The sequence below is a fragment of the Sarcophilus harrisii genome, chromosome 4, assembly GCF_902635505.1.
Source record: "Sarcophilus harrisii chromosome 4, mSarHar1.11, whole genome shotgun sequence".
NCBI lineage: Eukaryota > Metazoa > Chordata > Mammalia > Dasyuromorphia > Dasyuridae > Sarcophilus > Sarcophilus harrisii.
In genome coordinates this window covers 364,121,521-364,147,707 of record NC_045429.1, presented here as the reverse complement: position 1 = coordinate 364,147,707, position 26,187 = coordinate 364,121,521, and the positions used below count along the sequence as shown (strand labels likewise).

Sequence of the window (26,187 nt, the reverse complement as noted above, 5' to 3'; positions counted from 1 at the left end):
CCCAAACCTAATGATTTTTTTAAGATTTCAGATGCCCTGATCAAGCGTGTCCAGGTGTCTCAAGAGCAGTGGGTTAAAGGAGCTTTGGAGCCCAAAGTGTCTGCAGAGTTCGATTTGACCTTGGACAGTGAGCCTCTGCTGCAAGCTATCCATCAGCTGGACTTCATCCAGATGAAATGTAGGGGTGAGCTTTGGTTGAACATATGTTCAGTGCTTCTTTTAGTGAACATTTGTTCTATAGCAGCATTGTAAATGATATTCAAGTCAATGATAGTGACCAAGCCCAGTTCTCTTAGGTCCAAGGTCTTCTGTTTAAAAAAAAAAATAGTGTGGAGGTGCTGGGGAATAGGAAGATACTATTAGATTCAATCAGGACAAAAGACCATTTCCAAGGAGAGATTTATTTTGGATTAATAAGGAAATAAGAATGCCTTAATAGAGCTGCCATAAGCAAACAAATCATGAACTCCCAACTGAAAAACCCGAACTGAGCTGAAGTTATTGTTTCAGTCAATCAATTTCCCAATGAAGTAGCTTTAATTTATTTGAATCCATGTATTTTCTTAAAAACAAAAACAATTTAACAGAATGGGGAAGAGAATTAAAATATATTCTCAATCATACTTGAGGGATCACATTCCTATCCCCAATTCTAATATATTCTGATACTTAAAATCAAGCCTGAAGCAGCTTAGTTCTGAGAAAAGGACTGAGCAGAGATAGCATCTCCTGAAAAAATGAGCTAATCCCTAGAATCAGCTGATCTAGAATCACAAGGTCAGCACAAGGTTAGACAGACGGGGATGTCAGACTAGAGGATGATTCTTTGGACCACTTTCTATTAGAGAAAAGGGGCTCATTGGGTACCTCCCATCTCCATACAGGCAGGGTACTCTAGGAATCTTCAAAAACTTCAAAAAAGCAATGCAACTCCCAGATAGCCTCAGGGGAAAGTGTTTGTTTGATAAGAAGTCATTCTGACCATAATCATCTTTTGGAGGAGAGCTTCAGGACAAGGGTCTAGCAAGGCCTATGCTGGAAGGTAGAAAATGAGTTTTAGACTTGGAACAGGGCTCTCTACACAGCCTCAGGATAAGTGGTAGGCTAGAAATTAGTTCCCTAACCACAATCTATCACTGTTGATCCTGATTGAATTTGCCTTGGCCACCAGAATTCCTAGTTATGACTGCTATTTCTATATTTAGTTCACCGACCCTATGACCAAGTTTCTGCTAAAAGACTATTTTAAATCTTTTTAAATTAATATCTTTCAAAATAATATACTGGAAAGATCTGGACTATGAGTTGGAAGACTTGAGTTTTTGTCTCAATGTGCCACTTAATTCTTGTTTGACTTTGAGGAAATCATTTAATTGTTCTGGTCCTCAATTTCCTCATCTTTAAAATTTGGATGTCAGAACAGATAAACCTTAAAATATGAAGTGCCTGGACAAAGGTGCAAATGCATATTTGAGATTCCTGATAGGTTCCTTGAGGATGCTAACTTAGAGACTGTCAAGGAGAAATTCAAAACCCAACCAGATCTTTCTGTGGCCATGACTCAATGGTAGGAAATATAACTTGGGTGGGGAGACGGGACAGATTCTAGGATGCCTCCTTTGGATGTCAGATGGGGAAGGATAGGGTTACACTAACCTGTGCTCAGTTCCTGTCGCAGTGCCACCTGTCCCCTTACTGCAGCTGGAGAAGTGCTGCACTCGAAATAACAGTGTTACTCTGGCCTGGAGGATGCCACCTTTTATCCATAGCCCTGTGGAGGGTTATATCCTGGAACTGGATGATGGAGATGGTGGGCAGTTTCGGGTAAGCTCATCTCTTCTTAGATTCTGAATGGCATGGAGACTGATGGTTATGATGATGATGATGACCATGACGACAATCTAGATAACTTTCCTCTTTGTGCTAGCAAAACAAGGTTTTTACCCAAAAACTTCTCCCTGGAACCTCAGGAACCTCAGTTTTTGGAAGTCAGGAGGCTCAAGTTCTCATTTCAGTTCTGATACTATCTATCTGGAACACTGAACAATTTACTTAACCTCTTGGTTAACCTCAGTTTTCTTATCTATACAATTGAGATTAAACCAATGGCCTATAATCCTATCCTTACTCTAAAAATACTATCCTATCTAAAGGGAACTAATCTGAGATTTTAGCAACAGGATGAATCCTAATAAAAGGCAGTATCTGACTAAGGAAAACCAGTTTCTGATTGAAAATTGGCTTAGAATAACGGTTTGGTCATGTATACTTATTGTGTATCTAATTTATATTTTAATATATTTAACATCTACTGATCATCCTGCCATCCGGGGAGGGGGTGGGGGGTAAGAGGTGAAAAATTGGAACAAGAGGTTTGGCAATTGTTAATGCTGTAAAGTTACCCATACATATAACCTGTAAATAAAAGGCTATTAAATAAAAATAAAAAATAATAATAATAAAATTGGCTTAGAACAGGGGAAAGGACTAAATAAGGTATGTGGTTTAATATCATTTTTAAGAGATAACACAAACCCAGAAACAGTATCAGGTATATGAGGATTTGCACATATATAATTCTGTTCCCCTCTATTTCTCCAAATGCTAATTCTATAGAGTGTCACCTTTGCCAGTCTACTTAAATAGTATCTTTTTCTGAATCTGCAGCATTTATTATATGTACTATTAATATTGCCCAGGGGAGAAAGCATGGTATAATGGATAGAGTGCTTGCTTGACTCAGAATCAGGAAGACAATGTTCAAATCTCACATTTGAGCAAGCCCCTTAAAAGAGTATAAAATTTGTCAAAAATAACAAAGTTTCAAAGCTCTTCAGAGACATTAACTTAGCAAAGTACAAGATCCTTGTCCAATGACCAACAAGTAGATATGATAATAAAGAAACTGAATTATAGGAATGTTGATATTTCTGATCCAAATCAAGCCAGATGTCCAAAATAAGTTTTAGCTAAGTGGCAAAATAGCTCACAAATTCTCTTTGGAAAGGCAAATGAAGAAGCAGGCACTATGGGCTTTTAAATATATCTAAAGGCAAAAGGAAACAATGTTTCACAGAATATTGGGGCATTTCTTTTTACAGTGCTCATGGTAAGCCTTTGCAAAAGGGCTACTATGAAGATAATTGCAGTTTATGTGGCAAGATTTTTTTTTTGCAGAAAATAAGGAAACCAGGCTTCTACAAGTAATTCATTACTACCTTTCAATTTGAATCAACATAGAATTTGGCACTCCATGAGTCCCAAAGAAATAAACATTATGACTACATATCATGAATACTTTCTTAATAAGAGAGTCAGACTATTTAGAACATAATAAATCCTAAATATCGTAAAAAAAGAAATTGTTTATATTCTGACACACATAAAATGACTGGCTGCCAATGTAAGAGTCACTATCCATTTGACTCCAAAAAACATTTGTTAAGGGCATATTATATGCAAAAAGGCTATGGGCTACTAGGGAAAGAGAGACAAAATAAAAACTATTTTTTCTGCTGTTGTTCTCATATATGTAGAGTCAGACCAAAAGCTTGTTAATGCAAAGCTCAAAATCAATTCCAAAATAGAAGAAAGGATAACAACAAGAAGAGAGCATGTAATACAATTGAAGCTATACCGACCTGAACTATTGAAATAAGCTGTTAAGTAAGAAATTGATTTTTAAAAATACATCTCTATATAGATCATTGCCATTTCCTAAGAGAGTTTAAATGATATGAATCAATGGCCATAACAAGGAAATTTTAAAAGCATAGATTCTATGTAAGCCAGAAAACATTTGATTTTCTTGTCAAATCAAGAGATGGCAGCCAAAAAACCTGGCTTGGTATATGAACTCATTTGTAAAATCTTAGAGAAAAGGGTAATAGAAGATTATGACCAAATTGCCTTGTAAATTATCAAGAAATTGCATATTAAAAGAAAAGTTTATATAAAGATCACTTGTCCAGACGATCAATTATGCTACAGCATCCATAAGACATTTAGAGATGAAATTGGATGTAAGATAATGAACAGATGGAAAATAGACAAAAGATTGGGTACACTGTACATTAGTACACTGCTGAGGAGGATGAAATCAGGAGATTGCTTGAGTTCTGGAGCTCTGAGTTGCAGTAGGGCTGAAATCGATTAGATGTCTGCATTAAGTCTAGCATCAATATAGTGAGCCCCAAGAAAGGTTGTTGGGGGAAGGAACACCATACAGCCCAAGGAGAGACAAATCAACCAATGTTAGAAATGGAAAAGATTAAAGCTTCCCTGTCTATTATTAATAGAGGTATTGAGCAATGGAAATAATCATTGCACTTCCAACCTTGGCAAGTTAGAGATCTGAGAGAGACAGAGAGAAAGAGTGAGAGACAGACAAAGAGAGAGAAACAGAGAGAGACAGAGAAGAAAAATGGGAAAGATCTATCAATAAAAGATAACTGAATGAATGAAAAAAATTTAAATGTTTACTATATGCTATACATTGTGTTAAGCACTGAAAATAGAAGCAAGCAAGTTCTTTCTCTGGAGTTTATATTCTAATAGGAGAAGGTAATACAGAGGAAAGAATATTTTGGACCAGGAAATCAGAAGAATGATGCTAGCAACTAACGTCAAATGATTGGCATATGTTTCCTCGGAATGATATTGTTCATTTGATTACTGTTTTCACAGAAAAGAGTTGAAGATGGGCCTGAGAATTGGGGGTAGAGAATATGGAAACATGGCATAGAAATTCTAAGAAATAATGTGGTAGGTTAAGAACAAGCAAGATGAGGCTCACCAATCAGAACTCAGAGTCACATAGATGGAAGCTTGAATTCTGGTTGCAAATAGGAATTTCTATAGCAAACTTGTTTTTTACACAAATGACAGATGTCTTCATACTTGAAGCAAAATATCACAGCCAATGGTGTCCTGTACAAGAAGTCACTAGACAACAAAGGAAAAACAGCTAAATGAGACCAAGTATATACTGAGGAGATCTGTGCTGAAAACAACAGAGTTTAGAGAACAATGAAAAATTAATTCTTAAACTATCTGGAAAAAAGAACAGATATAAATAACTTATAGAAAAAAAATTAGTGCGCCCCAAGAAAGGTGGTAGGGGGAGAGGAACACCATATGTATGGCCCAAGGAAAGGCAAATCAGCCAGTGTTAGAAATGGAAAAGATCCTAGCTGTGTGACCCTGGACCAGTCACTTAACCCCAATTGCCTCAGGGAAAAAAAGGAAAAGATCAAAACTTCCCTGTCTATTATTAATAGCAGTATTGGGCAACGTGAATAATCATTATTTTATTATTACTTTCCAAAAAGTGACTAGGAAAGCATCAATAATTACTATCATATAAAATTTTTCCATCCCCCCCAAACTCTTTAAATTAGCTTTTATAAGAATAATAAACATGTGTTAAGAGCATCCTTGATGAAAGCTTGAGAAGGGAACAAGTAAATTTTCACAAATTGTAACCTACTTTAGACTACATCTTATCAATTACTAATGACTACCTTGAAATGTGCAAAGAATACCCTATCCCATTATACTTATTGCAGATGGCCATGATATACATTATTCTGGGCTCACCAATTTTTCAAATAACATTTGTAGAGGCAGACCTATTCACTTATTGTTGACTGACTATTAAAAAAAATGTTACACTATAAAGTTAAATGTTACTTTAAAAGCTCTTCTTCAACAAGGTAACTACCATGCATAGATCAAAATTATATTTGATTCTAAGAAAGAAAAAATAACAGGTAACTTTGTTCAGTAACTTCCTGATAATTAATGCAAAAGAAACATAAAATCAGGAAATGTATGCTCACCAAATATTATTGCCATTGCCATGGAGGAGGTCGGATAAGAGACTAAACTAAAGAGGCATTCCTTAGATAGTGAGGTCTTCCAGATTCTTGTGCTTTCAGATGACACTGTGCTGATTATAGGAAGCCCTGAAACATTGCATAATCTCCTATTTATTCAATCAAAAGGGTTGACCCATCAATTCAGGGCACAAGTGGATAGTTAATTGTCCAGACTATAATATACATTTAGATGTGTAAGTAATAGATCTGATCTACTAGTATGTGTGTGACTGTGTATGTATGTATGTATTGTGTGTATGTGTGTGTGTATAGGTGTATATACATATATATAGGTACTATATGCAGTACCTATCCATATATATATATATATATATATATAAAGTATTTTGAGCTTTGCATTAACAAGCTATTGGTCTGTCTCTATATAGATGAGAACAAATATATATATATATATATATATATATATATATATATATGGATATGGATAGGTACTGCATAAAGACAATGAATTAGTCCTAGAATTGGCATAATGTTCCTAAAGACCTCAACTTTCTCCCTAAAATCTCAATATTTTTTTCATGATACTGTATAAATTCAAGCCATGGAATAATAGAGAAATCCCAGGTATCCAGGGCACTTCATAACTCGGGATGTCTGCCATATTTTTGGTCTCTTTGGAAAATAACTTGTGCCACTAGTCACATTCTAGGAAAGAGTGCTTCTCTATTTGCTTTTGCTCTTGTCCTCACAGCTTTCTTGCTGGACAAAATTGCTTCTCAACTGCTCTTAGGATGTGAAAGCAGTGATAAGCTCCACCTTCCAACAGTCAACCTTAGCAGGGTGCTGAAAAAGTATTATGTTCTTTTAGTGGCAAGCAATTGCCTTAAATTGGAGAAAGACCAAGCTCTCCGAGTTTGGCTCTGTGGAGTTTCTCCCTTTCAAGCTTCAGATGATTATAGAGCATTACTCTAGCCAGCTCATCAAATAGCATGGAATTCTGTTTTATCCAATCATCTCTCAACAAAGGTACACCTCTTTTCAAAGCAAAAAAAAATCAAAAAACAAAAAACTGCAAAGTCTGCCAGCCTGCCTTCTCCATTCTGTTTCTCTCTCTTAAACCAAATTGCAGAGGAAAGTAAAGGGCAATGCAGGCAAACACTTGAGAAATGTCACTTTTCTTGGATTGTAGATGACACTACAGGATAATAATACTGCATTTCTTCAGCCAATCAACTCTCAACAAAGCAGTGTCTCTGATCCACACAGTTCCCGGCAAAATAGCTGCAGATTCTTGCTATCATTCTTGATAAGCTCCTGTACTCTATTTTTGATAAGCAGCTCTTATGACTTTCTATATCTTCTGTCTCTGATTCTCTCTCCTACTTCTATTTTTACCTGATCGTCTTTCTCCTTTTTTCAGTTCCTTCTTCTTCCTAGCTTTTAATCTGCAAATTTAGTACTCATAAAAATGATCAATTTGCAACTTATGACAGGAATATCAACAATTGTACTTTTTCTCTCAATTATGATTCCAGAAGCTCTCATATGACTATCTCATCTTCCCCAGTTACTTGATTCATAATTTATCAACTATATCTTTCAAAATCCTGAAAATAGTAATGTACAAATGAACTAATACACCATAATGACCTGAATCCAGTTACCTCTGAATCTGCCTTCAAATAGTTCTTACCAAGATTTTATCTGAGAGGCAGTTCCTTTTCAGATGCTCAGGAGCATGAGTCTCCCTTCGATATTCTATCTGAGAGACTGTTTTCTTCTTCAAACTGATTTTGTCAGTTTTCTTTTTTTGTTCTTTTCAGTTACCAACATATTTATATATGAAAAGGGCAAAACCTTTTAGTAAAATTTTGTCCTATTCTTAATGCTCACCATAGTTTCTGGTACAGGGTAGGTGTTTAATACATTATTGTTGGGTTGAATTTAATTGAATTTGATAATGGATACTATTAGCCAGAGGAGATTATAAAGTCAGGGTAGGTGAACTAGTCTAATGTTATTAAGTATTCTAAATTTACTAACTTTAATGTTGGACTAATCCTCTGGTTTGAGGTGTCACAGAGCCATAAGAGATCATTTATTATTAAGATTCTTACTCCAATGAGAGCTACTATGGAGATCTATGAAAGTTATGGGATCATAAGGTTTATAAATGAAAGGGAATTTAGATATCATTAAATCTACTCCTATTCCCCATCCCCAAGGAAAATCTTAAGTTGTTGAATTATTATCTACTTACTGCTCTTGTGTCATTTCCTAAGTTAGATTCACAAATGGAGGAAAAATCAACAACTTAATGGTCTTTCCTCTCATTTAGGAAGTCTATGTTGGCAAGGAAACCCTCTGCACCATTGATGGCCTTCATTTCAACAGTACTTACAATGCAAGAGTCAAGGCGTTCAATTCCTCTGGAGTTGGGCCTTACAGCAAAACTGTTGTTCTCCAGACTTCTGATGGTGAGTCTTGTTTACATTTTTCTTCCAAAGATTATAGTTATGACCACACATGTTCCTGGTTTTCTATGGAATATTTATTTCCTAAAGGATGCAGACCTGAACTACCTTTCATCTTGAAGGTGGGATGGCCAGATAGTAGCAAACACATAATATAAAGGCAATATCAGTAGCTAAGAATGCAGAACTAATATGTTGCTCTGACATAATATAATATCTACCTCATCCCCCATAGAAATATCCCCTTCCACATCTGTAATTGACCCCATGTAGCAACTAGAATAGTCATTCTCTAGTCACCCGCATGAGACAAAGTAAAAGTCCAGCAGTCCTAGAAAGTTGATAAAAACCCTTTCTTCCCTTGAGGTCCAAGCCATGTTGGTGGGCTAGGGGTGAAGCAGCCTGGGGATAGGTTGTGATTATTGCTGCTGCTGCTTGCTGCATGTGATGACCTCTGAATGGCATTTGATATTCTAAAGTTGAATGGGTTGCAGTCTCTAGGGCTTTAATCTTTTCTCTCCACACTAACACATTCATCAAAAACAAAGTGAGAAGGGCTCAGATGTGACAGCTGGCTTTATTTAGCCTAAACACCCATCTGGTTTTTTAGGTGGTGTGTGAGTACATTTATAGATAATCAGATCTTGATTTTCCATGCCAGTAGATGGAAACAATACCAGGGATAGAGAATCAAAATCCATGGATATTTTTCTTCTGCTAGATCAAGGTCACAGTTTCCCCACTTCCCCAGCTGCTGTCCCTTCCTTGCCCCAGTGTCCTATTCCCTATTGCCCGTTCACTGCTTATTGTTAATAAAGAATTAAGAGCTCCAGATTGTAACCCAGGTGCATGAGCTCCCAGGAGAACATAAGAACCTAAGAAGCAGCAGCAATAAAGGGGAAAACTAGTGAGTATTTTTTAACAAACTATCTCAACCAGTGCATAAGTTTGGCACCTTCTCTGCAATAGATAGCATTAGACTCTAGAGAGCTGTCTACTGGTGCTCGAGTTAAATGTCTTTTGGGGATCACACAGCCAGAATGTGTCAGAGGTAGGAGATCGGCCTGCTGGCTGTATATTTAAAAGATGCCAGCTTATAAAACTCTAAAAATGTTCACCAGCCTCCCTTACACTTACCTATGGGTTTTATATTGTACTGTGAGAAGCTGGAAAAACAGAGTAACCTCTCTATGTTTCAGTTTCTTCATCTATAAAATGAGCAGGATTGGAGTCGATTCCCTTGCATCTTTAAACCCTATGATGCTAGCAGCATGGCACACCTCAAAGCAATGGGCCTCAATAACCCAAGCTAGACAATATTCCTATGGTGAATGTATAGTCACTCTTTTAAAGGAAGATTTTAACCTGGGTCAACTGAGCCTGGAGTCAAGAACAACTGAATTCAAATCTGGCCTCAGTAGCAATGATTCTGGGCAAGTGTTTAACCTCTGACTGTCTCAGTTTCCCCAATCTTTAAAATGAGGATATGGAGAGACTTACATGAATTGATGCTAAGTGAAGTGAGTAGAACCAGGGATCATTGTAAATGGCAACAGGAAGATCATATGATGATCAATTCTGACGGACTTGACTGTTTTCAAAAATGAGTCCCAATTCAGGCCAGTTCCAATAGTTTTGTGATGAAGAGACCCATCTTCCCAGAGAGAGGACTGTGGAGATTGAATATGGATCACAACATAATATTTTCACTCTTTTTGTTGTTGTTTGCTTGCATTTTGTTTTCGTTCTCATTTTTTTCCTTTTTTGATCTATTTTTTCTTGTGCAGCATAATTGAGGAAATTTGTATAGAAGAATTTCACATGTTTAACATATATTGGATTATTTGCTGTCTGGGGGAGGGAGGGAGAGAAGGGAGGAAAAAAATTTGGAAAACAAGTTTTTACAAAGGTAAATGTTGAAAATTATCTATGCATATGTTTTGAAAATAAAAAAGCTTTAATAAAAAAATAAGAATGAGGATTATCACAGCATTTATCTCATAGGATTGTTGGGAGGATAAAAGGAGATAATATTGCAAATATTAAGATACTATATAAATGTTAGCTATTGTTACTTACCCACAACTCAGTTGCTCTGATAACTAGGAAGTTTCATAGTCCTATAGATTGAGTAGGCAGGCCTGACTTTGACAAATAGTTGTACAACCTTGTTCAAATTTTTTCGTGGCTCTAAACCTCAGGTTCCATTTCCCACATAGATGTACAAGGTATACCTCATAGCTTGTAATGTTCTCAATCTCTCTTCTGTCTCTCTCACTCTGTCTCTGTCTCTCTTTGTGTCTCTCTCTTCTCTCTGTGTCTTTGTATCTGTTTATCTTTTGTCTTTCTCAAAAAACCTACTTTCAAGGCCCAGCTCAAAAGATCATATTCTATAAGAGGTCTTTTTTTGTTCCCCCAATGCTTCTCCCATCTCACCACCACCACCACTATCACTTCCAATTATTTTGTGTTTATTTCATACATATTTTGCTATTTATTTATCTCTTTTTGTGTTATTTCCCAAAGGAAATCTTTTGGTTTTGTCTCCTATCCCTAGTCCTTAGTTTAATACCTGTTCTACATGTTTGCTTAGTCATTTGCAGTTGTATCTAACTCTTTGTGACTCCATGGGGGTTTCTTGACAAAGATACTGGAGTGATTTGTCATTTCCTTCTCCAGCTCATTTTACAGATGAAGAAACTGAGACAAACAGGGTTAAGTGGATTTGCTCACAGTCACAAAGCTAGTAAGTGTCAGAGGCTGGCTTTGAACTCAGGAAGATGAAACTTCTTGTCTTCAGGCCCACTGAGTTCTTAGCTGCCTACCTGTTCCATAATAGGTATCTAATAAGTGCTTTGGGGGATTGAATTGAACTGAAGAATAGTCAGTTTTGGTCTCTGACTTGCCATAGAAAATTAAATATAACTTAGAGAATCATAGCATTTTAGACCTGAGAAGGACCTTAGAAATCATCTAGCCCAATTCCCTTAAAAATTAAGGCCAACTTCCCTCTTATAATAAATTTTTCAATCCTCCAATACTTATGTATTACTATTAAGTGCCAGGACTATGCTAAGCATTGGGAACACAAAGACTCTTGCCCTCAAAGAGTTGACAATTGAGCTAAGGAAAACAACACGCACATAAATAGGTATTTATAAATAAGGAAATAAATCTCATTGGAGATGGAGGCAAAGCAGAAGTACTAGTACCTGGAAAGAGCTGAGAAAAGCCATGAAGAAGGTAGAGATTTGAGTTGACTCTTGATGGAGACTAGGAATTACAAGAGACAAAGATGAGGAAGGAATGTCTTCTGAGTAGAGGAATAAGCCAGAACAAGGATTTAGAGATAAGGTGGAGGAGAGTCAATGCAGCAAGTTACAGTCCAGTATAGCTGGATGGTAGAGAATAATGTGCAAGGAGTTGGGACCAGTTAGCGAATGATGAACAGAGGAGCCTAAAACTGATTCTAGGACTTCTAGGAAGCAATTGGAGTTTATTGAGTAGGAAAGTGACATAGTCAGATTAATATTTTAGAAAAAATCACTTTGTCAGCCATGTGGAGCCCTTTTCCTATCAGCCTGAGAAGAGATAAGGGTTTATAGTGCGTACTGTGTGCCAGGCACTGTGTTAAGTCCCTTTTGTAAAAATTACCTCATTTGATCATCACAACAACCTGTTAGAGTAGGTGCTATTATTAACTCCATTTCCTAATTGAGAAAATTGAGGCAAACAGATTGCATGCATTGCTCAGGATCACACAGCTAGTAAATATCTGGCCCTGAATTTGAACTAATCTTTCTGATTCTAGATACATCATTCCATCCACTATACCACCCTCTCTGCTATTTAATTTCCTTCCCTTTGACTCTCTCTCTCTTGTCTCCTGGTACAGTGGCCTGGTTCACATTCGACCCCAACTCTGGCCACCGGGACATCGTCCTGTCAAATGACAACCAGACAGCTACATGTAGCAGTTATGACGACCGGGTAGTATTGGGAACAGCAGCTTTTTCCAAGGGAGTCCATTACTGGGAATTCCACGTGGACCGATACGATAACCATCCGGATCCAGCTTTTGGTGTAGCCAGAGTTAATGTGGTCAAAGATATGATGTTGGGCAAGGATGACAAGGCCTGGGCCATGTATGTGGACAATAACCGAAGCTGGTTCATGCACTGCAACTCCCACACCAATCGGTGAGTGGTCCTGGCTTTGACTCAGTTCTCCCTTATGACCTGGGATCACTGGGGTCCCTCTAAATGAGCATTCCCATTTGAGTTGTATCATTCTCTTCTTTTGTTTTATCATCATCATCATCATCTGGGATGTTGGAAGACATTTGGTTACTCTTGTTTTCTATTTTCAAAAGGGAAAAGTGGAGGTTCAGAACTTAAGTAGGAGGAAGTGATCATTTGCCTCAGTACCAAATGATACTAGGAGCAAGAAATGAGTTGAGAAAAAGCTAAAATGACCACATACATCTTCCTTTATTTTTTTCCTACTCAGTCTCCCCAAAGTCAGCCATGATAAGGACTTGTGCCTTGACCTTAAAAAAGTCTTTTGTGAATTGAACTTCCTCATTTCCTGAAACTTTTCCACTTTAACCCAAAATCCATTTTCCCCAAATTCACAGTTTTTTAATTATTTAATTGAATTTGTTTTAATTATTATAACATATTAATTTTATTAATGACTATCACAAACAAGTGCCATTAGATACTAGTTGGTTTCTTTTCTTTGGGATCTAATGCCTCTATATTATTCTATCTATCTTCTGATGATTTTCCTCACTGGCTTTGAGATGTTCATGTCTTGCTCAATATTCATTGCCCTCTAAGCTTTATTCTTGTGTTTCCTGCCGTATGAGTTATCCAGCAGAGGAGGGTTCCCCATCTCTCTACTTTGCATATAAGATCATTGATGTAGTGCTGGAATGGACTTCAAAAACCATCTACAACCTCCTTTTGCATGTGAGGAAACTGAGGCTACTTAGGTGATGTATCAAAGATCACAGAGATTGTGTCTTAGGCAGGATTTGAACCCAGGTTTTGTAATTTTGGAGAGAATTTTTTTTCTTCTGTACCATCTTGGGGTCTTCCGATTACTTTTGTTTGAGAATAAGGCAACAGTAGCAAATTACTAAAGATAAAAAGGCCTAAAATGAATGTTTTATTCATCTTTATGTATCCCTTAGCACTGAGAATAATGCTTCTTTATATGCTATATGAACAAAATAAATAGAAAGCTCTCAATAAATAGTGTTCTAATCAAAGAGAAATAAAAATAAAAAAGATTATGTGAATTAAGTTAACAGGCTGATTGCAACCTCCTGAGTAAAGGAAGGGTTAACACCTGATCAACCTAAAGTAGGTTGCAGCAAGTGAGAGTGTTGTCTGTTTAGCCTGGTTAGAGAGAGATACCTGCAATGCTTGGACTCCCTCCAGTATTTCTCGATCACCTTGGTCATTCTCCTTAACCACAGTGAATGTGACAGCATCAACCTAACTCCTCCTTTCTCTACTCAGTGCCCTCTTTCTGTTTCTCTGGAGAGATTTCATCTTTACCCTCTGCCAGGGTGTGCAAGAGATGGAAAATCACTGAAATCATCTGTGCTCTCCTCTGGCCGAGAAACCTAGAAAAGGAAAAGAATGCCCCGAGCCATACTATGCTTCTAGATTTTCCATATGCGATTCTCTCTCTTCAACCAGAAAGGACAGAGTGGGTTACAGAAATCTCAAAGGCAAGGCTGGAAACTGAATCTTCAAAAGGAAATTCTTTGATTTCTTCTGACTTGCTTGGCTCATTCTGATAAACCTCTCAGATCTGAAAATCATCTTTTCTTATTGGGAAACCTAGGCTTGGAAAAGAGAATTAATTTAGTACAAGAAGCCAAATTCCCAGTTTCAGACACATCCTTGTTCTTCACTCAGTCTTTTCATAATCAATATTGGGAGAAAAAAATAATTGTGAAACAGACAGGGTCTGTCTTCAGTGCGTCCAATTGCCCTTTCAGAATTTTCCCTCCCCTCTCATTTTAATCTAAATTCATTCCTCTTTCCTTCCAAAGATTGCTTGTTGTCTTGGGGATGGTAGGGAGGGAAGGGGAAAAATTGGGACTCAAAATTTTACAAAGATGAATGTTAGAAACTACCTTTACATGTAACTGGAAAAAACAAAATACTATTAAGTGGGGAAAAAACAAAGAACTGAAAACTGTGGAAACCCCCTCCCCAATCTCTTTTAGGTAGAATTGCATTTTTCCTAGTGGCACGCATGGGGCCGTTTTTAGGGAAGGGCTATCTCAATTCAGTCTATTCCTATACCCTCTGGCTCATGCCCCACAAACTGGGCAACCATCTTCTGGCCCAGATTCTTAAGCACAAGTCACTTTCTTCCCTGTTTTCTGTAGATAGGAGAGACTTGTCTAGCTAGGCCCTTAGCCTTCAGAAAGGAAATAGAAACTGGAAAACTTACAGAACTGTAATTTGCAGAGAACCAACAACCTCATGAGCATCACTGATTTCAATTTCCTCCCTCTCAAGGTCTTTAAACCGTGAGGATGGAGCCAAATAGAGTAATTGGCAGCAGGTCTACTGAAAGACTCTACAAGGTGGAGAGAGGGAGGCAGTCGGGATTTGTCCAGTAGCTGGGGTTACAGGCTTACGGAAGATGCTGAAGAAGGCTTTCTGAGAACAGGAAGGAGACTAGGAGGGTCCGATTGAATCTATTCAGGACAAAAGCTGCTTCATCTACTAAAGTGACCTGACATTTTCCCTATCCTATAGTGCCACACTATGGTCTATGCTAGAATAGCAGTAGCTCTGATTGTGGTATGGTCAGACTTTGTTATTCTGTTCTCAGTGTTTGGTGCAGGACCCCAAATTCCCAGTATCAGAAGTTCTGATAGTCTTTTCATAGTCAATATTTGGGGAAAAATAATTATGAAACAAATTATCTTCGGTGCATCCAATTCCCCTTTCAAAGCTTTCTCTCCCCTTTCATTCTAACCTATATTCATTCCTCTTTCCTTTTCCTACCCCAACCAAATTAAAAAATCTTTCAGATAAAAGATAAAGTCATTTGTACAAAGATATAAATTCTTAAAGTATCACCTCTCAAGAAAGGATTTGAATTTTTTTTTCTTGCTGAGGCAATTGGGGTTAAGTGACTTGCCCAGGGTCACACAGCCAGGAAGTGTTAAATGGATAAAATCAGATTTGAACTCAGGTCCTCCTGACTTCAGGGCTGGTGCTCTATCCACTGTGCCACCTAGCTGTCCCTGGATTTGAATTTCTAATAGATGTCAATACTGAAATAGTTTTAATATGTTTTCAAGCACCAGAATCTTTTTTCTAAGTGGGAGTCTTAGATGATATCATTGGTGGGAATTAGGCTGGTGGGAAGATTCACTTTGAACTACCCAAATCAGTCAACAAACACATCCTAATGAAGTCTTGATGGAAAAAAATTAGTTATTGCATAAAACATGATCTTTGGCTATTCCAGGAGAATCTTGAGTTTAAATTCTCTAGAGAGTTTAAGTCAAGATCTCGCTAAACTTCCTTTTCTAAAAAAGGAAGATAACAGAACCCCTGAGAATGCCAGGCTATTAGCCAATAGACATCATAGGGGGCCTGAAAGGTACTTTAGAGATCATCAGATCTCATTTTAAAGATGAGGAAATTAAGTCAAAGAGAGATTGTGACTTTCTTAAGCAGAGGAGGGATTCAAATGGGATTCAAAGATTCTCTGCCTCCAATTCCAGCACTCTTACTTAGCCACTGCACACCAAATTACAGGGTATTTATGAAGGTCAAATGAGATAATGTACACAAAAGTGTTTTGTATTTCTTAAACCAAACCACTAGATAAACACTGAATTTATAGCTCTCCATGAAACATCTGTGTCTATGTGCCCTGACCTCAGCCTCTTTATGTCCTCAGATGAATTTAACATTTATCACTTCTAAATGTCTTCCCCACTCTCCCAAAAATCCAGTCTCAAAACCTGGGAATTATCTTGGATTCTTTTCTCCCTTTTCCTCTCTAAATCCAATCACTTGCTAAGTCCTATTAACTCTATAGCAGTGGTGTCAAAGGCAAATAAAAAGAGGGCCACTAAACCATAGATAAGGATCCCTTGAGAAAATGAGTTAACTTAGAAAACCACATATTAATATTTGTGTTGTTCAGTTATTTAGTCATGTCCAGCCCTTTGTGGATTTTAGCACACCAAGCAGTTCTATTTTCCACTATCTTTTGAAGTCTGTCCAAGTATATGTTTATTGCTTCCATGACACTATGTATCCATCTCATTCTCTTCCTTCCCCTTTTCCTTGTGCCTTTGATCTTTTCCAACATCAGAGTCTTTTCCAATGAGACTCAGTATATGGTCAAGGTATTTAAGTTTTACTTTCAGTATTTGATCTCCCAGTGAATGGTATGAATTAATTTCTTTAAGTATTGACTAATTTGATCTTCTTGCTATTCAAGGGACTCTCAAAAGTCTTCTCCAGCATCACAATTTGAAAGTGTAAATTCCATCCATGCTTGTAGTCCTTACATTGTTTCTGGAAAAGTCATAGCTTTGACTATATGGACCTTTGTCACCAAGATGATGTCTCTTCTTTTTAGTATGCTGTGCATATTTGCCATAGCTTTTTTCCAAGGAGCAATCATTTTTAATTTCAAAGTTGCAGTCACCATCTGCAGTGATTTTTTAGCCCAAGAATATAAAATCTGACACTGTTTCTATTTCTTCTCCCTTTATTTGCTAGGAAATGATGGAATAAGTTGCCAAGATTGTAGTTTTTTTATATTAAGTTTAAAGCCAGCTTTTACACTCTCCTCTTTCACCCTCATTAAAGGGTAATTTTTTTATATTAAGTTTAAAGCCAGCTTTTACACTGTCCTCATTCACCCTCATTAAGGGGCTTCTTAATTCTTCTTCACTTTTTGCCATCAGTAGAATCATCTGCATATCTTGGATTGTTGATATTCCTTTCTGTTTTGTTTTTTCTTTTCCTAAATTTTCCTAAATTTATTTAAAATTCTAAACTGTCTTCCTCCCTCTTCCCCCTTGCGCTAGAGAAAGATATCATTTAATATAGATATAGATATACACACATATATATACATATATAAGGGTATGGTTTTACATATATTTATATATATGACATATATGCATATACATATGTAAGTATATGTAAAACCATACTATACATACTTCTGTTTATTAATTCTTTCTCTGGAGATGGATAGCATCTTCCTTTATAGTGCAAGTTTCCACAACCCAGTGAGTATGCCCTTTTAACTTCCCTAGAGTATAAAGGAGCTGGTATCAGGCACACTTGAACAAGCAGCCCATGACACCTTGTTCAACCACACCCCCACGGGTTAAAGCAGTGACTAACACTGAGCTATAAACGAAAGTTTGACTAAATCATAATAAATAAGGGTTGGTAAATCTCGTGCCAGCCACCGCGGTCATACGATTAACCCGAATTAACAGAAAAACGGCGTAAAGGGTGTTTAAGCATATAACCCAACAAATAAAGTTAAAACTCAACTACGCTGTAATACGCCCTAGTTGATATTAAAATACGCAACTTACGTGACTTTACCAATGCTGAAGACACTAAAGCGAAGGTACAAACTGGGATTAAAGACCCCACTATGCTTAGCCGTAAACCTAGGTAATTAAATAACAAAATTACTCGCCAGAGAACTACTAGCAACTGCTTAAAACTCAAAGGACTTGGCGGTGCCCTAGACCCTCCTAGAGGAGCCTGTTCTGTAATCGATAAACCCTGATACACCTTCACCCCTTCTCGCTCAACAGTCTATATACCGCCACCGTCAGCTCACCCCAATAGGGCCCCAAAGTGAGCAAAATTAGCTCTCACAGGAGTTTTAATCTATCGATCACACTTAATATCAACCCTTCTATGTTTAGAAGGGATAATATTGTCCTTGTTCATCCTTATAACACTACTAATTACCCACTTCCATATATTCTCAATATCTATAACCCCATTAATTCTACTGGTCTTCTCAGCTTGTGAGGCAGGGGTAGGTCTTGCACTGCTAGTAAAAATCTCAACAACCCATGGTAATGATTACATCCAAAATTTAAATCTATTACAATGCTAAAAATTCTCACATCAACCTTCATACTTATCCCCCTAACATGATACTCCAAAAAATCCTGACTATGAATTAATACCACTACACACAGCTTTATTATTAGCATTTGAAGCTTAACCTTATTCTATCACAACTCTGATTTGGGTTACAACTACAACAATTCTTTCTCCTTAGATTCCTTATCAGGCCCACTACTTATTCTATCATGCTGACTTCTTCCATACTTTGAAAATTGGTCGCATATAATGCAAACATCTTTGAGAAACCAACATATTACTTAAGTATTTATAGAGTTTAACGCTCCCTCAAAGCTATACCTCAATTAGAAACATCAGCATGATTTCACATTGCCGACTTAACCATCATTAATATTTTCTGCTTATTCCAACTACAACTCATCGGTATTGAAATAATCTATATTTATCCTCCAGAAGAAATCCTCAAACTCCCAGAAATTCCATTCCCCTGAGAGAGAAAAAATGAACGAAAATCTATTTGCCCCTTTCATCTGCCCTACTATTATAGGCATTTCCACCCTACCAATTATTATAATTTTTCCTTGTCTTATCTTCACAACATCTAAACGTTGACTTCCCAATCAAATTCCAATCTTACAAATCTGACTTATCCGACTCATCACCAAACAAATAATAACAATATATAATAACCTGGGTCGCACATGAGCTCTTATACTTATAACCCTCATCCTATTTATTGCTACCACTAACCTTCTAGGTCTCCTACCTTATTCATTCACCCCAACAACACAACTCTCAACAAATATCAGCATAGCTATAATTGAATATTTTGAATATTTATGATACTTAGAATACTTTAGTCATTCATAGTTATTCTTTGAACAATATTGTTAATCAGTTTAGGAAACAGATCTTGGTCAAAGGGTATACACAGTTTTATAACTCTTTGAGCATAATTTCAAATTGCTCTCTAAAATGGTAGGATCAATCCAGTTACACTAAAAGTGTATTAGTATCTCCCGTTTTTCCACATCCCCTCCAACATTTATCATTTTTCCCTTCTATCATTTTAGCCAATCTGATAGATTTTATCTGATAGATGATATCTCAAAGTTGTTTTAATTTATATTTCTCCAATTAATTATGACTTAGGGTATTTGTTTTGATATTATTACTACTACATACAGTTTCAATTTCTTTATGAAAAAACCTGCCTATTCATAGCTTTTGATCACTTATCAATTGAGGAATAGCTTGTATTCTTATAAATTTGACAAAGTTCTCTAAATGCTTGAGATATGAGATCTTTATCTCAGAAACTATACATAAAAATGTTTTTCAGATTGTTGATACTTCTCTCATTAATTATAGTTCTGCCTTTTAATTCATCCAACCTGGCATCTTGCATGATGTACTCTGTATACAAGTTATTGTCATTGTCATTCTCCTTTCTCATTCTTAAATCAATCAGTTGTTTCATGTTGCTTTTTGGCCCACATACAGGTTCCTCAGGAGACAAAGAAGATGATCTGATACTCTCATTTCTTTGAGGATACATTTTGTTGTGATCCACACAGTCAAAGGCTTTAGTGTGGTAAAAGAAGCAGAAGTTTTTTTGGAACTCTCTTACTTTCTCCATAATCCAGAAATTTGGCAATTTGGTTCTAGTTCCTCTACCTTTTCCTTCCACCCTCCCCCCAAAATAGCCTGCTTTGATAATTCTCAATTCACATATTGCTGAAGCCTAGCTTGCAGAATCATAAGTTGGAATGTGAAAAAAGCAAAATTGTTTAGTAATGAACATTCTTTGGCATTGCTCTTCTTAGGATTGGGATATGGACGCATCTTTTCCAATCCAGTGGCCACTGTTGAGTTTTCCAAATTTGCTGGCACATTGAGTGCAGCACTTTAACAGTATCATCTTTTAGGATTTTAAATAACTCAGTTGGAAATCTGTTACCTTTTCTATTTTTATATTTAGTAATGCTTTCTAAGGCCCAGTTGACTTCATTCTCTAGGATGTGTGACTTTAAATCAGTAATCACACCATCATGGTTATTGGTGATGTTAAGATCAGTATTTCTGTGTATTCTTGCCACCTCTTCTTAATCTCTTCTATTTCTATTAAGTCCGTACCATTTTTGTCTTTTATCATGCTCATTTTTGCATGAAATGTAGATATCATCTTTCCCATCCTATTTTTCTTTCTTCTCTTCTACTTCCATGCATCATTCATTTAAAAACCTTCTTATCTCTCCTTTCTATTGGAATTCTGCATTCAGTTGGGTATATCTTTTTCTTTCTTCTTTATTTTTCACCTTCCTTCTTTCCTCAAGTATTTGTAAAACCTCATCAGATAGCCATTTGCTTTCTTGCTTTTATTTTTTCATTGGAATGTTTCTTTGTTGCTGCCTTCTGTACAATATTTTGAACCAGTGTCCATAGTTCTTCAGGTATTCTTATCTACCAGATCTAATCACTTAAATCTATTCGTCACTTTCATGTATTCATAAGGGATGGGATTTAGGTCATGGTCTGATGGTTTTTCCTACTTTATTTAATTTCTTTAATTTAATTTAAGCCTGAATTTGCAATAAGAAACTCATAATCTCAGCCACAGTCACCTCCTTGTCTTGTTTAAACTGACTATATAGAATTTCTCCAACTTTGGCTGAAAATTGTGTGTGTGTGTGTGTATGTGTGTGTGTGTGTATGATTTCATATTGACCATCTGGTGATATCCAGGTATAAAATTGCTTTTTGTATTGTTGAAAAAGAGTGTTAGCTTTGACCAGTGAGTTGTATTAACAAAATTCTTTGTATCTGCCCTGTTTCATTTTGTACTCCTAGGCCAAATTTGCCTGTTTTTACAATTATCTTTTGATTTCCTACTTCTGTATTCTGATCCACTATGATGAATGTGACATCTTCTTTTGGTGTTATTTCTAGAAGATATTATGGGTTTTCATAGAACTGATCAATTTTGACCTCTTTGGCATCAATGGTTGGAGCATAAACTTCCATTACTCTGATGCTGGGTACAAACAGATATCATCCTATCATTTTAAAGATTATATCCCAGTACTGCTTTTCTTACCTTTTCAATTGACTATGAAGGCCACTCTATTTCTTCTAAGATATTCTTGCCCACAGTAGTATAGTAAGGATCATTTGAATTAAATCCACCCATTCCCATCCATTAAGTTTACTGACAGCCAAGATGCCACTGTTTAAGCTTTCCATTGCCTTTGGCCCTAACCAGTTTATCTTGGTTTATAGCCCTTACATTTCAGGTTCCTATGCCATATTGATCTTTATATCATCAGGCTTTCCTCTGTCACCAGACACATTTGCAACTGAACTTCCTTTTGGCTTTGACCCATCTATTTCATTTTTTTCTGGAATTACTTGTAGTGGTCCTCCACTCTTCCCCAGTAATATGTTGGACACCTTCTTACTAGAGGGGCTTATCTTCTGGTGTCATATCTTTTATTATTTTAAATCATTTTATCGTTTATTATTGGCAAAGCTAATGGAGTGATGTACTATTTTCTTCTTCAGTAAATCATCTTGTGTCAGAACTTTCTATTAAGACTTGTCCATCTTGGGAACCCTGCATAGCATAACTCATGGTTTAATTGAATTACATAAGCCCCTCTACCAACAAGTGATAATCCAGAAATGGCATTTTTAACATTATCTATGTTGTATTGTATTTTAATTTATTTTGTTAAATGTTTCTCAAGTACATTTTAATCTGCTTCCCATAGTTTGACATCTCTGCTTTAAAACATCTTTTATACCTTATGCCTTTCTTTCTACTCACATTGTCAATACCCTAATTCTAGACCTTGTTATTTAAACTGTGCTATTTTCTAGATTCAGGCTCTCTGAGAATTGACCTGCCCCTTCACCTAGGCATGGTCCTTAACAAGATTCAGTGACTTAAAAAAAATTTAATCCCATTACCTAATACTATGCTTTATGCACAGTAAGCACTTACAAATCAGTTAAACTGATTTCACTTGAATAAATCCAAAGGACTGAATCTTTAATCCTGGGATTTCATCACTAACTGTCTTGCTAAAGTTTATGGTGAAATTTTCAGTGTAAGCATTTACATCTTGGAATTGGTAAATGCTACAAATCAGGGTTTGATTTACTGTTTTGTTGTCTAATTTTAACAAAGTATTAATAATGTGGATATAAACTTGAAGGTGTGTGTGTACATCCCCTCCCCCCCTTCTGCAGCCCAAATATTAAACACTTACTGACAACATTCCTGTATTGCTTTATAAACAATGTAGAGTTACTTAACTTTGGCCCTCAGTTTCTCATCTGTAAAATGAGTAAGTTATAGATAGACTCTGAGGTCCCTAAACTTTAAATCTAAGATAAATCCTGTGATCACCTATTTCATCAACAGTGTAAGGTCACCTTTGGTAACTGGGCTTTTTGGGTTTCCCCTAGGACTGAAGGTGGTGTGTTTAAAGGAGCTACAGTTGGTGTACTTCTGGATCTGAATAAGCATACCCTAACCTTCTATATCAATGGGCAACAACAGGGTCCTACTGCCTTTGACCATGTGGATGGGGTCTTCATGCCAGCTGTGAGCCTCAATCGAAATGTTCAGGTATAGTGGATTCTTGGGTCCCAAACTGGTCTGATCATAAAGTCCTCCACTGTTGCATCCCATGATCTCTAAAACAAGCCTGCCTCTTGGAAGTTCTTGACAACGGAAGGAATAATGTCCAAAACATATTCTGTTTTTTACCCTAGGAGTGGAAGAAAAAACTTATTTCTAAAGATGCTAGCCTATAGGATAGGTGGGAGCAAAAGAAGCCCAGTGGTGTTTTAGCTCACTGCAGCTCTTGACCTGAAAAGTTGAGATGGAAAAGTTGGAGAGGGTGATAAAATATTTTCCCTTCTGTGACTGTACCATACATACTACTCCCCTGGTTAGCCAGACCTTCCTGAGACCTGATTTTTAATTGCATGTCCCAGATGTGTTAATATTCTATTTCATGTGCTTGCCCTTTGAGGGTAATGTACAGGAAAAAATAATTATAGGAGACTATTTGAATATATGGAGATTCTCCCTAGTGGCCTCCTTCCATACTACTTTTCCTATGGCTTTCACATGGATAGGAGGAAAACTTTCTTTAGGGACCTCCACTGTTGAATGCAAGCCTCAGGTGAATGTTGATGACATTTGGAGGGCAAGGTGCATCAGGTACAAGGTTAGAAGCATTTCCCCAGGGATCAATAAGGCAAAGGAGGTATGGGTGTGGGTCCAACCTTTACCTAGATTTAACATAGCTCCTACTACGTTTCATGATAATTTTGTGAGGAAGGTAGAGAGATATGGATTAGATGATATTGTAATCAGCTGGAGTCAGAGCTGGTTAGATGGACAAATAAAGAATAGTTTTTTAAGAGGCAGGTAGGTAGTAAAGTGGATATAATAGCAGCCCTGAATTCAGGAGGATCTGAGTTCAAATTTGATCTCAGACATTTAACACTTCTAGCTGTGTGACTCTGGGCAAGTCACTTAGCCCAATTGCCTCAGCAAAAAAAAAAAAAAAAAAAAAGAGAGAGAGAAGCAGAACCAGGAATGGTGATTGAACATTGTGAAGAGGCAAATTTAGGCTAAATATGAGGGGAAAAAAAACTTCCTAATAATTGGAGTTGTACAAAATAGGTATGGGTTGTTTCAAGAGGTAATGAGTTTGCTGATCTTAAAGGTCTTTAGGCAGAGGCTGGATGGCAGAAGCGGATAGATAAGGATTCTTCTCATGAATGTACATGTTGGACTACATGAATAACCAATAGGATTCTTTCTACCTCTCAATTTTTTTGATACTGCCTGTAGTTAAAGTAGAATTGCCTCTCATACTCAAGTCTTCAGAATTGTCTTTGGAAAGGGGGCAGACACACACAGGCACGCACAGCAGTCAATTAACCAACAAACATTTATTAAATGCTTACTCTCTATTGAATCTGGGAATAACAAAGAAAAATAAAAAAGGTTTTTCTTGTCTCAAGGAATTCACATTATCTAATTCCAATGCAGAAGACAACATGGAAATAACTGTCTAGCAAGATGTATGTATGGCATAAATGGAAATTAATTTCAGAGGGAACTACTATGCTCTCTGGGCTCACATCACAAATCACAGTAATTCTGTCCATGCGGTTTCTAAACTGTTTTAAATATCTTCTTTGGAGCAACAGCTCCACTCATAGTTATCCCCTTTTCTTTCTCCAGGTTACTTTGCACACAGGACTAGATGTGCCATTGAATACCAGGCAGCAAAAACTGTCTGGAAACTGAAATTCCAGAAATCGATGATCTTCAATGAGATCTTCCCTGAGAGAAGCCCAGTCATCCCTACCTTCAAATTTAGCACAGAATCTGTCCTGAGTAACACAAAATGGTCAAATGAGGAGGGCAGACCAGTAGCCGCTGAAGACCATATACAAAACTTTTCCTATGGAGAATCAGGAATGGGTCTCCTCATCACAAGTCCCTTTTCATTTACAGATGTGGGTGTGTGATCTGTGTATTTTATCCTCATAGTCTCACTTTTCCATAGCAGAGCTCTTTAGGATGGGATGGGAGACTGGGGTAGCTTGATATTAAGCTGTTACTCTGAGAACCTCAGAGGTCAGAGTTCCTTTCCTAAGTCACAAGAAAGGGAATTTTAACAGGGGAGTGAGATAGCAAATCTCGGTGGTACATGTAGGTTTCTTGTAATTCATTTTAAAGTGGGAATTAGTTTTTTGGGTTTCTATTTCCTGGTTCTGAAAACAGCACTTCCAGAAAGGGAAATGACCACTGTTTAATTCTCAGTATTAAAGGGAGTGTGCTGTTTTTGCCTTTTCCCCTACATCTTTGTAGTACCTAGGTCGCTAGATTTTTCTTTTGGTATAGGAAAATCATTCTTTATAATATCTCCAATTTCTTCCTTCAGGAGTCTACTGCCTGGTATCTAGTAGTATCAGTCTAATATAATCATGCTTTTTTTAAAAAAATTATTAAGCACCTACTGTTTGCATAGCACAATGCCCTGCACATGAACATATAGAAAAAAAAGTTGATCCTGTATTCTAACTTTTCCATTGATTTATTCTGGAGTTCACAGAATGGCTTTCCTAGAACTTATAATACCTAACTCATTGTACCTGTAACTGTCCCTACAATTCCCTTCTCCCTTCTTGACTAAGATTTACCTTAAAATAGACAAATACACATCCACAAAGAAATATATTTAAATGCTATAATGTAAATACTAAAGTTTTCCTGAAAATCTATCCCCAAGTGGCATATCCTTTCCTGAAAACTGAATTCCAATTAATGATGTGCTGGTAAATGTCTAACAGGCAGTTGTCTGGAGGGAAAAATATATGTACAAAACACCTTTAAGTTTAGCTTTAATTGTTAACATTTTCTCCATTACTTTAAGTCTAGACAATCAACAAAATGATAAATCAAGCTTTGATTTGTAGCATTTGCTGATTTCTAAAGTGTAAATGTTCACTAAAAATTTAACAATCAATTCATCCCCAGTTCCAATAGTCAAAAATGATGTCCATGTTCTTTCTCAAGGAATCCTTCTATTCCTCATTTGGAACTCCCAGGGGCTAGCACATAGTAGGTGTTTAATAAATTCTTAATAATTGATTGATCACCAGTAGTGCTCTACCCTCACTAAGAAAAGAAAAAAAAAAAAAAGATATCACTGT

At 36.8% G+C, this 26,187-nt stretch overlaps 1 protein-coding gene across 1 annotated transcript in view; it reads left to right on the top strand.

Annotated features, from left to right (window-relative positions):
• Positions 1–25,929, top strand: part of TRIM67 (tripartite motif containing 67) — a 70,387-nt gene extending 44,458 nt beyond the window's left edge. Inside the window, exons 5-10 of the mRNA XM_031966885.1 lie at positions 25–178; positions 1,679–1,824; positions 8,179–8,317; positions 12,210–12,513; positions 22,912–23,074; positions 24,710–25,929. Coding sequence (XP_031822745.1) covers positions 25–178; positions 1,679–1,824; positions 8,179–8,317; positions 12,210–12,513; positions 22,912–23,074; positions 24,710–24,775 — 972 coding nt within the window. The 3' untranslated portion in view covers positions 24,776–25,929. The remainder of the gene's footprint in view (positions 1–24; positions 179–1,678; positions 1,825–8,178; positions 8,318–12,209; positions 12,514–22,911; positions 23,075–24,709) is intronic.
• The last annotated feature ends 258 nt before the right edge of the window (positions 25,930–26,187 follow it).